This window comes from Halyomorpha halys, unplaced genomic scaffold (genome assembly GCF_000696795.3).
Source record: "Halyomorpha halys isolate HHAL.00 unplaced genomic scaffold, Hhal_1.1 Scaffold859.1, whole genome shotgun sequence".
NCBI classification, from domain to species: Eukaryota; Metazoa; Arthropoda; class Insecta; order Hemiptera; family Pentatomidae; genus Halyomorpha; species Halyomorpha halys.
In genome coordinates this window covers 344,034-358,106 of record NW_027115553.1, presented here as the reverse complement: position 1 = coordinate 358,106, position 14,073 = coordinate 344,034, and the positions used below count along the sequence as shown (strand labels likewise).

Here is a 14,073-nt window from a genome sequence, read left to right as displayed (position 1 = left end):
TATATTTGTCTTCCATTTTTAAAATCTCTCCTCCTCAACAACAGAACTACTTTCAGTAATGCATTAAGTCTATATAGCCATTCAACCTAATTTGTAAAAAAATATTTGGTGTTTCCACTTACACGCCTTTCGTTACCACTTTATGTTGGAAGTACAATACAAAAATGGTTTACTGTATCTTCCGTTGAATCGGTACGATCAAGATCTCTGTAGATAGTTGACCGTAGATTACTGATTAGAGAAGATGGTCGGGGGAGGGGGGGGGGTGCGATCAGCAAAGAACAATCAACATTTAGAGAAACATAAAATTGAAAAGAAATAGTATACAAACAAGTTTGGAATTATACAAAATATTGATTTGGATAATAAATAATAAAAAATTGATAATTGAATAATAAAAAATAATTTATTGATAATCATACAATTAGACGATAGCAGATTCATAACAGTGAAAGATGAAATATAATATTATGTAGGTAAGAAGATATGTACGTAGTGTCTAAAAATCTGAAAAAATATTGAATCTACAAATTGAACAATATGACAGAAAATGAAATATAGTGCGTGAGTGACTTATATCTGAATTACAGTGTGAGTATTAATTACAATACTCATAAGTTAATACTCATACTTTAATTAAAATATAAGTCTCTCACGCGCTATATTTCATTTTCTGTGATATTGTTCAATTTGTAGATTCAATATTTTTTTAGATTTTTAGACACTACTTACATATCTTCTTACCTACATGATATTATATTTCATCGTTCACTGTTATCAATCTGCTACCGTCTAATTGTATGATTATCAATAAATTATTTTTTATTATTTAAATATCAATTTTTTATTATTTATTATCCATTTCAATATTTTGTATAATTCCAAACTTGTTTGTATACTATTTCTTTTCAATTTTATGTTTCTCTAAATTTTTAGTTTAACTAATTAAATTTGATGTTGATTGTTATCCCTTTTGTTCTATAGCCCTGATGAAGACCTGAAAATCAGGTCGAAACGTCGGCATAAATAAATTTTTTTTTTTTGTTTATTTATGTTGTTCTTTCCTCACCACACCCTCCGACCATCTCCAATCAATTATTTAATACTAATCTATAGCAAATTATCTGACCTAGAAACACGTATTGGAAAAAAATTAAATAGATCCCAGGGGATTTAATGTTGTCAAATGTATCGACATCATTCCAATTCTCTCATAAAAACAGATTAAATGAGAGCCAACTGGGAGAGAGAGACAATCTCAAACGAATCATGGAATCAATATCTACCGGTCTGATGGGCTTATTATCGGTCCCTTCAGCCGCGTTTTATCGTCCAGGGAAATTATGTTTTATATTTCTGTTATTTTCATTCACTTGACTGTTGAAGGATTGACACAACGTATATAAAATGATGACATTATTTTTTTATTATTAAGTATGTTTTCATATAAATAATTAATATACATATAATAATAATAATAAATTGGCTAAAGTGTCATTTCAGGAAGATTGGAAATGAAATAGCAGACTTATTTTGCCAAAAATTAATTTGTCAATAATGAAATTTCATTATATTTTTTAAGATGGCTTCATCTTCCATTCTGGATAGATTAGAGTGAAACACGAGTGGTTTATGATCAGGTAAACTGCACGAAATAGGTAAAATTAAACCTATGTAAACAATTTAGAAACGAAAATTAAACGCTTGAGAAGTATTTCTTAACTTGCAACTACTTTTTCGTTATTATTAAGGAAGAATTATATAAAAATATATATTTTGAATGTCCTAAATTTATTTATTTTATTTTGAAAATCCTTGGCCTAAGTCTATTTGTCAATTATTTCCGATTTCTCGTGTTTACATGTACAAGTTATCTATCAATACAGTATTAGAGGTTACTTATATTCCGAGTAAATACGATAATTCTGGACATATAAGATTTCAGAGTTAGTTCAATAAGTCAGCCGTTTATTTTGATTGTGGCCTAAGTCTATTCATACTTAAATTAAGATATGTTTAATGTGGCTAAAAAATATCCAAATTGTTGAAAATAATGCGGAAATTATCGATCATAAGTTTTTAATATCAGGACATTCGTTTTTACCAAATGATAGATCTTTTAGCGTTGTAGAAATGGCATTAAAAAAATAATTTACTGTTTGTCCCCTAAGATTATTACAATATTATCAAAAAGTGTCGGAAATGTATTACTTTTATTATACATGAAATGAGACAAAAAGATTTTGTATTAAAAAAAATATTAGAAAACGCCATTTTTAAAAGGATAAAGAATTCTAACGGAGAATCAATAAACTGGTTAAAAATATGCTGGATGCGTTTTGTAAATAATGCACCGTATAAAATTTTCTATCAGAAATCAGTGAATGAGAATGAAAATTTTAAGGTCTTGAATTTATTATTATTGGTCTCATTCGACTCAGAACAAAAAATACATCAAGTTCAACGGTTTTAATTTGAATTAGATTAACAGTTCCTTAGCTGCATCACCGATTTCCAGGTGCTTTTTCTTTAGTCTCTTGTTCGTGATAAAAGGATCCGAAGTCCTACTGCAGACTTGTGAAACACGTCTTCGTTGGTAGATATACGAGACATTTTCCGAGAGTTTCTGATCCTGAAAGTTATCCTTATTTCTAGGTACTTTCTTGTGCCTCTTCCGATCATATTCCGACGCGGAGAATCCACTTCTGCATTATTTTAGCACCATGCAACAAAATCTCATGCACTGTGAATAGCATATAGTACCATGAATACTTCTCAATGGCCATCTCTGCTGTTTTTTTAAAAAAGAGACGGGATTTTTCTGGGTCGATTATTGCATTCCTATTTATGACTTCCAGTATGGTAGCGATCCGGTGGATTAGAGTTTCGTCAACTTCTGTTATTGCACTTGTGACCTCCTTATAATTATGCACCTTATAATCATTGAAAAAACGTCTGGCAGTGTTCCCATTACTTGAAGATCCATAACCATTAACCCTAAGCTTAATGAAGTCTACTTTGATACCGACTTTCTCAAGAGCCTCTTGTTAAAACCGTTTCTTTTCTCGCGTGTCTTTTGTAGTCCTCCATTGTTCAAAATTTTTGTTGTAGGAAATGTGAAGGATGTATTCCATACACTTGATTCTGTGGTGTAATGGAGATACCAAATTCGAGAGCATTCACATTAAGAGGATTTTGTTAGAAGTTTGCCAAGTCATTCATTTCCTTTCTTTGCGGTCTTATGATCAGATAGGCAAATAAAGACAGATGATTTTTGTTCCAATCTTTACTTTAACACGTCTAGTTTAAAAGGTGACCTTCCACATCTCAGAGAAAGCCGGAGTGTTTTTTGTAATCAGCTGTTCTCAATGCTTATCTAAAATTCATAACTTATAACGTTGTAAAGCGCTCTAATTTTTTTTTTTTTTTTACCCAGTTTGACTGATATGTGGCTTAGTTGACCATCGCAGATCAGGAAAAAAATTTAATAATTTCTCTATCACTCTTTTACAATTATATATCACTTATTTAGAGTAGTATGTAATTTGGTCAAACTTCCATTATTATGACTGTGGGCCTAAATTAATGGGAATATGGCTATTCCTAGATCCTGTGACTTATATAGTGTGAGAATCGAAATCGAGATAATCGAAATCAGCGCTTTCGTAAATTGAATTTTTTCCGCTCTGCGTCGCGTGGACCAAGATAGTTCGAAAATATTATATTGACACCACTGTATAAATTCCAGAACATAATTAACCTATTACGATATTCATCACCACGATATATATATACACATCACGATTTCTTCAAATCCCTTTCACATAAATAAAATGTAGATAGATGAGTAGTAAATTGTTTTGTAATTTTGTTCGTTATGTAGTTAAAAAATGTTTTAAATCCCATAATTTATATTTTTGAAGTGTTGTAAAGGTATGTAAAATACAATGAGTATTTTTTTTTTTAATTTGAAGCACTTTAAATTATGTCGAATGGACTTGGGCTCCTTTAAATTTTATAAAGAATCTGGTTGTTAATTTTGAATGTGGTCTAACTCCACTCCTGGTAAGCAAACGCATATTATTCATTTAATAATTGCCATTATTGTAATAGGAACTATAAATTTAACAGCTTTAGATACACTTAAGCAGTATGACTCATAAATATATTTTTAATTGCAACACAAACCCTTAAATAAATCAATTTAAGTATAAATGGACTTAGGCCACTTTAAAAATAAACGGCTCATATATTCATTATTTTGTTAAGTATATATGGAAGAATGAACACTTAGACATCTAATACACATTGCCCTTCTTTATGGCTGCTTGTATTATATTAATATTCTTCAATAAATAAATTTTCATTATTATTTATTATTTATTTGTAAAAAATTAGTTCATTGCATTACGTACACTAAACATAACTTGAAAAGAAATTGAATTCATTGGATAGCGGAATATGTTAATATTATTGTAATAGCAAGACCAAAAAAAAAATCCTTGAGAATAAGAACAATTCCTCTAAGGACGTTTTTTAAAAAATCATTTAGGACATTACTTAAATTTTTAATTTTACCAAGTAATAAATTTTTTTTTAAATTTTTTTATTTTAAAATTTTTTTAAACTTTTTCACATCCTTGTAGCTTATCATCTCTTCTCCAAGGGATTATTAATACGATCGGAAATGTCCTGTTCTTATTCTTCACCAAAAAATACAAATTTATCAGATTGAAGAAAATTAATAAAGTATTTAAAAATTTAGAGGAGAAGAGTGACTTGAATTTTTATATTAAAAACTGTTTTCTAGATGTTACTAACAATATGAACTGCTTATTATGCTGAAAAGGTTTCTTAAGTTTCAAGAGAGCCTAAGTTCAGAATAATGCATACTAATGGGCATTAGCATATATCGATGGGAGGGGAGGCATATGCTGTTCTGAGCGACATATCGTTATGTCTTATGGCATCGTGGATTACCGAGTAGCAAAGCACGTGTTTGTTATACAATAATTAAAAATCCGAAAAGATTTATATAATATGAGTTTCATTAAACTGGAATAATAAGCACTGTGAAATACAGTTGACCGAAACATTTATTTTAAATATTACTATCATAAATAGAAACTTAATATATTATAAAAAGTTCCTCTCCATAGGCATTGAAATTATGATTTGTGTTTAAAAACCAATCAGAAAAACGTTGATGAATTATTATACTCAATTTTTTTTTGTAAAAACCTTCTTGTCTCCATATCATGAGATTTTGACTGACCAATCGCTGCAAGTAGGTCACTATTAGTTCTTAAGCGTATCTCAAAACCTGCTCAAAATGTTGCCAAGCAATAGGAAAATAGGTAACTTTAAACAGAAGCATTTGTATTTTTTATTGTATTTCATGATACATTTCTGATAATAGTAAAATAAAAATATTAACAAAAGTAAGATTTATTACTAGCCAACATTTTGCCCTACGTCTCAGGGATTCATCAGGGCTGTTGGGTGGTAAAGATATTAATTGTTAGGATGATTTGTTAATGGACATTGTTAAAAAAAAAAATACTACTAGAAAATAATGAAAAGTAAATATTGTGGAAAATAATATAAATATTAGTCAACTTTATAATAATGGGAAAACATTGTTGTTTTAGTTTATAGAGTTAATATGTGTGGTCGGAGATTTGAAAAGAATATAATTTTTGTTAAAATATTAGATTAAGAATTATTTGCTATTTATGAATAATTCCTTTGCCGTATAACTTTGGCCGCACCAATTAAGCTTAAGATGTGATCAGTTTCTCGCCAGTTCTTGTACCTAACAGACGTGTTCTAGGTCCTGATAAAAAGCTATTAATGCATTTGCATTTTTTTAAAAACTATTTTTTACAAATTTATATGAACTTATTTTACTGAAGCAAAAAATAAGTGAAAATTTGCTGAGAAGAATGAAAAATGAAATCTGAAATCTGTAAATTTGGTTTATTTATAAAATAAATTATTATTCTTAAAAACACAATATTTTCTTCTCTATATTCGAATAATTTCCTGGAATAATAAACCAATAAATATACATATTTTTAAAAATTCAAATGGCACAAAATATAACTTTTTAGCAATTTAATTGATGTTAAAATTGAGAAAGGTTAAAATAATTTAAATTTTATTTTATTTATTTTTTGTTGTATTATTTTTCTATGTAATAAAATTATTGTAGTCAGAGGTAATTTAATTTTTATTTGTAAAAAAATATACTAAGAGTAATATTTGGATGCAGTGAAGTTTAATGTAAATAGATAATAATCGATGATATTGATAAATATTAATGATATTAATTATCGATTTATATTATACCACGTTGATCTAATCGAAAATACACGATCGATTGATAGCATGTAGTTATTAAATTTATTAAAAATGAAATAAAAATATTATTGTGATAAAATAGAAACAAATATAAAAGCAAAACATAAAAATGTGCCCATACATAGCTATATGTATATAGCTCCGAAACGGATTCACTAATGGTGTGGACATTATTTCCAGGCCCTCTCACATCTGGATGGTCCTTAAGCTAATGACAACTCATTTCAACGAGAAGCACTTTAAATTTGCTCATTTAATGATGCTATTAAAAAAAACATTAATTTATTAAAACGACAATTTAATATATATCGTATTCTTAAAGGCATTAAAATCGCTTTATTGTTGAATATAAATTAAATTATATGAAAGGTGCTTATCTACCTATTATAAAAGTAATTCTTCTTGTAATTAGTATGATATTGTTTAACAAAAACGTTTAAATAAACATATTTAATTTAAGATTGCTTGAAAAATTTGCTCATTGAAAACTATTCTAAATTAGTCATTGTATAATTTTTAATAAAGCCGTTTTTAATAAGATACACAGTACAGTCTTTTCTTTATGTTATACAGTAATTATTTATAATAAAAAATAAATTGATTTTATAGAACTTGATGGAGACACAACACTTCTCTGATGTCGGTTCAATATATTCACACCCGAGGACAAGAATTTATAGTACGTCCATTTCCGTACCGTTCACATAGGATGGGATTAATGCTGCTTCTACTTTTTAATTTTTCACTTGTGCTTTAACAACAGATCCGTAGATACAAATCCGGGAACAAAATCATTAACTTAGAAGTATTGGTTAATATCCACACTATATTAATCACACCTCCAAAGCTTAATTTCCAGGATATGTTATTATCACAAAATAAAATGTGGACCTATTAAAAAAGTAATAAATATGATAGAAATACTAACAAACCTTCTCACACTTTTCACTTTTATCTTAAAAAGTATTGTGATTGTAAAAAACTTCTATTTTTCTGTTCACACCAATAGCCCAACTCAAAAACGAAAAGTCAAAAGAAACTCAAATTGAATATTTAATGCAACTATATGCTGGGGTGTAACTGCAATCTTTACGCTAAAATCGACCGTCCGGAAATGCTATTCTGTAGAATCGATTTTTCACATTTTTTTTTCATTTTCTCTTAAACGGCCCTAACAATTTCGATTAATATTAGATGCCAGGTAGCTCTTCTCTTCATTGAAATAATTTAGCAGCGTTAAATACCAAATTTAAAAAAAAAAAATCTTCCTCCAAAGTACCCTTTATTTAAAAAAATATCCCGTCCTTATTGTAAACAATGTATAAATAAAACTGATTACAGAATTTTATCACTAACTAAAGGAGAAAAAGGAAAAATAGATAAATCGGATTCGAATAAGATAAGCCAAGATTGCATTACAGCTTCCTTATCTTTCGTTCAACTAACTGTTCGTAATTTTGGCAGGAACAAAATTCTTATTCGTTTTTCCCACCTCGAAAACAATAAAAAATATATTTAAAAAATTGTTTATAATTTTGGCCTTCTCTGGTTTTTTTATTTTTAGAATTTCAAAAATAGTGATAACTTTAATAAAAGCCCACCAATGTACACAAAATTTGGTGAAATTGGTGAAAAAGTAGGTGAAAATCGCTTGATGTGCCAGACTTTTTTAATATTCACTTCACATGATTATTTGGTACATTCATTTTTTTTTATATATATTCTTAAGAAATTGGTAGTAGTAGTAACTTATCGTTGCCTAAAAGTGGCAGATTGTAAAAAAAAAAAAGAGTGATCGTATTATTCTTAATAAAAAGTCGAAATTAAAAAAAATAAATAAAAGGAAGTTTTCTCTCATTTTTTTAAACTTATCAATTTTTAATGAACCATAATATAATTTTCCAGAACTTGCTTTTGGATCGGAAAGGGTAGAGACATTGCTCCAAAAAGTAATGAACCTTTTGAGAAACTGAAGTTCGTCAGTAGTTTTGAGCAGTTGCCACAAATTTAACTCACTACTTAGAAACAGTTGTTGAGACTAAAATTAGATCCTATTTCACTGGTTGAGACTATAGTGCGACTTGGCTATTGTTAATCTGTGACCAACTGTGGCATTCATTTGGACTTTGTACTTAGCAGGGACGATTTAATTCTCTAAAGTATAGGGATGGTCTATGGACTATTACTATGGTCTATGTTTTATTTATTTAAAAGCTACTAATATTTAAGTAAACGAGTGAAATATTTATTTAGAAAATTGAAATTATTTTTAATTCACCAGAAAATATATTTCATATAATTTACGATAAACGAACTTTATTTTTATAATCATTTGTCATTATTTTTTTTTTAAAAAAGAAAGGAATCCTTTCCGGCCAACTCGCCCTGTTAACCCCTGTTTTTGTGACGATTTAATATCACCTTTGAAGCATGAAGAGGAGACTTGAGAAAGATAATCCTGTATAGTTTTTCGATGTTTTCATTAATCTTTATGTCAAGCTTCTGTCGTGTTTTCTGTTCATTGTCTGATGGGAAAAACATGGAATTTCAAAAACCCTAAACTAAGAAAATAAGAGTTACGGGTATGAAATACAGTGAATAGAAACTTTATTTAGGAGTGGTTGATAGTTATTATAAAAGACAAATTTCATAATGCTCAATATTGATTCGATGCACTGAAGACGGAACACTAATACAGCAAGACACCTGTCGGAATTCAAATATACTAGACTTGAACACACTGTAAATGATTTGAGAAATGTTGTGATCATCGCTTAAACCGAAATTAAGTTTTGGTTTGTCCACGTATAGTCCTAATAGTAATTAAATAGATCCTTTATTTCTTTCCCTTTGTTTTTATTCTACATCTTTATACATTGTTAGCCTTCAATTTTGTTTTACCTTGTTTTTTTATGCAAATCGATTTCCAATGTCTTTAAAATTTATATAAGTTGTATTATCAAGTACAATAATTTTGACATTATCTATAATTTCGTTTAATCGTTTGAGAAATTATAATTATCTTAATTATCAAATGTCATATTGACCCATACCACACAAGTTTGATTATATATATATATATATATATATATATAAACCTCTTAAATTGACAATTCGGACTTAGGAGGATTCGATAAAGTGGGGAAACGATTTCTATTAAGACTATTAAAGTAATATTGCTATAACCAAGCAGAAAGTTTCAAGCAATAAACGCGTATCCTATTCCATCTGTTTCATATCTCAGAGAAGCAGGGAGCTATAACCGGGCGGTAATGGAGCTATAACTCTCTGCTAAAGGCAATAATACTTCTGCACTTCATGGCTCTAATTACTTAACTAATATAGATTTTGGAGAAAGTCTCAGAGATTACAGAGAAGATTATGACATAGAACTCCTCGAAATTTTCATCCCAATATTCTGCGCCACTGTGACAAAACTGGATGTTTCTCCAGATAATTATGTCCTCATTAGGTTTTAGTTGCCAACGTTCTCTTGTTCAATCAAGAGACCTTGGAAATCTGTTTTTAGTAAATCAAACATTTTAGTGAGGTAATTTTCATTAATTACTACGAAGGGCGTAGTGTTTGCAGGTTTTGGTAGTATGTGATTGTCATGAACTAGTTTCCATTGGAGGACATTTTTCATTCTTCTTCGGACACGTAATAATACAATAGTTCCAAAATTGCAATGTCGATAATATGCAACACCTCTTCCAAAATATACTAATTAAAATTAATTCAAATAGTCTTTTTATATTAATTCTGATATCCATTACAAATATTATTTTTAATATTTATTAACCTATCTTGCCAGAACTGGATATCATAAACTCCCTAACCACCCAAACCGACTAACTCCTAAGCTTGCTTCCACTTTCATTCCTGATAATCCTCCGATGTGCCTGAAAATAAAATGGCCACGAGACCTACTAATGTAAAACGTCATTAGAGTGCTACCGATGGGTAGTTTCCCTACAAGCCTGCAACACTACATTTTAACTGAGATCAAATTTACAAAATATATTATAATGTTCAGTTGTAAATAACAATAAATAAATAGATAAAAAACATTTATTATGGATTTTTAACATTTACTTTATTTGTAACATTTATGATGGAAAAATGCAGATTGAGGTTATAATGAATTATATATTGTGCCTAAATTGAAAGTTATTTTCTCTGTCCAAATACAAAACAATGTATGTAATATAAGAAAATATTTCTGCTTTTCTTTATCTTTTATCAATAATTGTTTTTTTAAATAATGAGTTTCGTCTTACTTAGGAAGTATGTATGCATATTACCCTCATAAAAAGTCTACAACCCAACTTTGACTTTTTTACACAATAAAAGTAAAACACGATCAGAACGATCACCTTGAAACCAAGTACTTACTTCTAATATACTAGCACACTTTCCTAATTAGAGAATCTACCTACAATATAAATTTATATATGAACTCTATGATAGAGCTACATTCGCATATAAACACAATGGGGATCAATACTAACACCTTATGTTCTTCAAATCTTTATAAATTAAGTAATTTCATTACCTTGGGAGTAAACAGATGTTTAAGGCCGTTCGACATTCCAGGAAGCGTCACTCCCCGAAAGAAAAAGATGATGAGAACGATATAGGGGAAGGTCGCTGTCACGTAGACCACCTGAAAATCAATCGATTATAACGACTGTATTTTGATTATCGATTGATGGGTAGTTCTAAATAGATAAAAGTACCTTGCCAGACGAAGCTATCCCCTTGATCATACACATGTAAACCAGGATCCAGGCGATGACCAACGCAATGGCAATCCTCCAATTGAAAGGAGTCGGGCTGTTGATGTCCACAGAGGCCATCAGTGTGGTTCGGTACCAGAAGTATTGGGTTGGGGTACTTACCTGCAAGCGATTGTTCCAAACACTACTATAAATGGATAATATTAAAAACAACCTAAGATATCATTGGGTCATGTCTTACTAGCAATAGATATTATATTTTTTTAAGTATATATAATTAAACATTTATGACTTTTAAAATGCAAATTACTTATCTACAGTTCTATATACATTATAAAATACACTAGCATGTTTTGTATGAAATAAAACTATACATGATCAATAAACTTCATGCCGCCATGATCTTCTGACTTAGACTGCCGACTGTAAGGGATTTTCCTAAAGTTTCGATATCTGGGTGCCACTTCTTTTTAAAATATTGTGACATATACAGTGAACTTCTTCTAACGGACAGCTTTCTCCATCGGACACCCCTGTGGACCATATTTAAATGTCTCTGTCTAAAGTATAAGAATTCCACCTCATTAAGGTCCCTCACCTCCAGATATTAAATCCTAGTTCTAATAGAACAACCTTCTTGACCTACAGACAAGTATTCAATTAAGCATTCTAATAACCATGGTAGAAAGAGGTAAAATTTCTATTGAATTATAATATTCACATAATATTATTTAATTGTAACCCTTTTTCAAATCTTTTCTAGAGGAATTGCAAACAAAATTATAGGAATTCAAACTCTTTGGCAATTGAAATCTCTCTAACAGACAGGATAGCTTTATTTTCCAAGCTAAATTGAACAATAAATGATGGGAAGTATTAAAAAAAGATTGAAAATTCAGAAAATAATAATGATTTTATTTTTAGTACTTCATTCACAAACAATGATTACAAATCAATTATAATATACGAAAATTCATTGATTTTTTCCCTCAATTACTAAGTAATAGTTAATTCATTAAACGATAAAGGAAAGAAAAATCATTTGATGTTAATGTTTTTTTGCAGGCTGGGTTAGCATGGGGCATTAGTTGCAGTATCTTATTTCAATATAGTTCTTTCCAGCAACCATGGGAGGATTCTATCTTTGAAGAGACCCTACCTAAAAAACGAGGACCACATTCGTGACCAGCTTGGCCCAATATATTCCATATTCTGTGTTGGACGAGTAATCTGAATAATGGAACCAATATTAAAAGTAAATACTTACAAATATATATCGAGCCAGACTGGACACAAGTATGGCCCTACTATAGTTGCACCTCTGCAACGCTTAAAAGAAGAGAATACAGAAAGGCGGACTCTTTCAACACTATCACATTGTCTGTTAACTCGGATAATCATGACTCCGGGAACAGAATATAGAAGAAGTTTTAAAGCACGTTTTCATTTGCGTTGCTCTATACTTACTTGGTTACCAAATCCTGCATTAAGTATAATTATAAAACCAACTTGGTTAAGTAAAACCACAAATATCAAATGATAGCTTACCGTACATTCCGGTTCTTCGGCATATGATCCATTCGGGAAATACTTCTTGGGGCATTCTGACCAAGGCAGCTCCGCCTGGAAACTCTGAAGCAGGAACAAAACTTAATGGTATCTTACAAATATATAACTATAAAATAGTTATCCTGTAACTAATATGATATCTCTATAACAGCCTTACCTGAGCAAAATAGAAGAGACACCATGCTATGATGGTGTTGTAGTAGAGCGCCACGTTGAAGGAAACAACGGCACTGCTGATACCAATCCCGGCCAGAAACGGGGAGACTTGGTTCCAGACTCCGATCGCTCCCTTCCGTAGCCTCTGCCCAATGGCCAGCTCCAGGTAGAACATAGGGATACCCTCGATAGCCAGCATGATAAAGTAGGGGACGAGGAAGGCACCTGTGGAACAAAGCGTATGCCGGAATATATCTAACAAATGATATTGTCTGAGAGAAAATCCATACAGGATTCTACATTCACAGTCGATCCAAATTCCATTGGATATATGGAGGTTGGAGTGGAGTGATTGTCAGTGGCCTTCTTCATAAGGTTTGGGATGTTTTCAAGCACCTCGTAGTGTTATAAGAATCTGATTAGAAAAGTAGGTTGGAAATTAGTGAGTATTCTGGGACAAATGAGACAATTAGCGTCAATATTAATAATTTTATTTGAGGGGTTAAGAAGCCATGGGGCTTCTTGCCAGAAGAGAAAATTTTTTATAATAGTTACCTATATTACCATTTACCAGTTCCTTTTCCAAACTTACATATACTGTTGAAAGAAATCCGAGTTTAACTAATAATTGTTGATAAGTTCACAATTTTGTCAATACTTAAGTAGACCCGTAAATAGCTGAAACCTCTTCTTAATCACAAAAGTATAACTTGTGCACTATTGGCTTCTCACCCTTTCTTGCATTGTGGATTTAAAGAAGATGTTAAATTATTTGAAATGGATATGTGAGGACCTACTCTCAACAATTCTCTGGGTTGTTAAGATAAGATTGTTTGAATTATTATGAAGGAACCAAGTATGTCCGTTTTCTAATTAAAATTCAATAAAAGTAAATCAGCAACTTCGTGGGTTAAGTCTTGTTCGATATACACGATCATTGAATTGAGGGGAAACAACTGGCGTTTTGATTTTTTTTTTTTTTTTTTTTTTTTTTTACGATGTTTAATAATAAAGAGTAACACATAAAAAATAAAATAAGTGAAAGCTAGTCCGGGTGCGGTAAAATAAAACTCAAATAGGGATAAATTATTTTAATTGAGCCAATGTTCGCCCCACTTTGCAGGGCTTTGTCTGGGCTAAAAAAGATACAAACGCTTAACATAAGTAAAAAAAGAAATGAAAAATTAAAAGGGCATACCATAATCTATATAGTATAAATATATATTATATATTATTTGTATATATT

At 30.1% G+C, this 14,073-nt stretch overlaps 1 protein-coding gene across 1 annotated transcript in view; it reads right to left on the bottom strand.

Annotated features, from left to right (window-relative positions):
• LOC106686657 (sodium-dependent neutral amino acid transporter B(0)AT3) overlaps positions 1 to 14,073 on the bottom strand; it is a 48,787-nt gene that overhangs the window by 13,361 nt on the left and 21,353 nt on the right. Inside the window, exons 4-8 of the mRNA XM_067052573.1 lie at positions 12,829 to 13,052; positions 12,651 to 12,734; positions 11,103 to 11,264; positions 10,919 to 11,029; positions 7,203 to 7,254 (exon numbers count right to left, since the gene is read on the bottom strand). Of these exons, the coding sequence (XP_066908674.1) occupies positions 7,203 to 7,254; positions 10,919 to 11,029; positions 11,103 to 11,264; positions 12,651 to 12,734; positions 12,829 to 13,052 (633 nt within the window). The remainder of the gene's footprint in view (positions 1 to 7,202; positions 7,255 to 10,918; positions 11,030 to 11,102; positions 11,265 to 12,650; positions 12,735 to 12,828; positions 13,053 to 14,073) is intronic.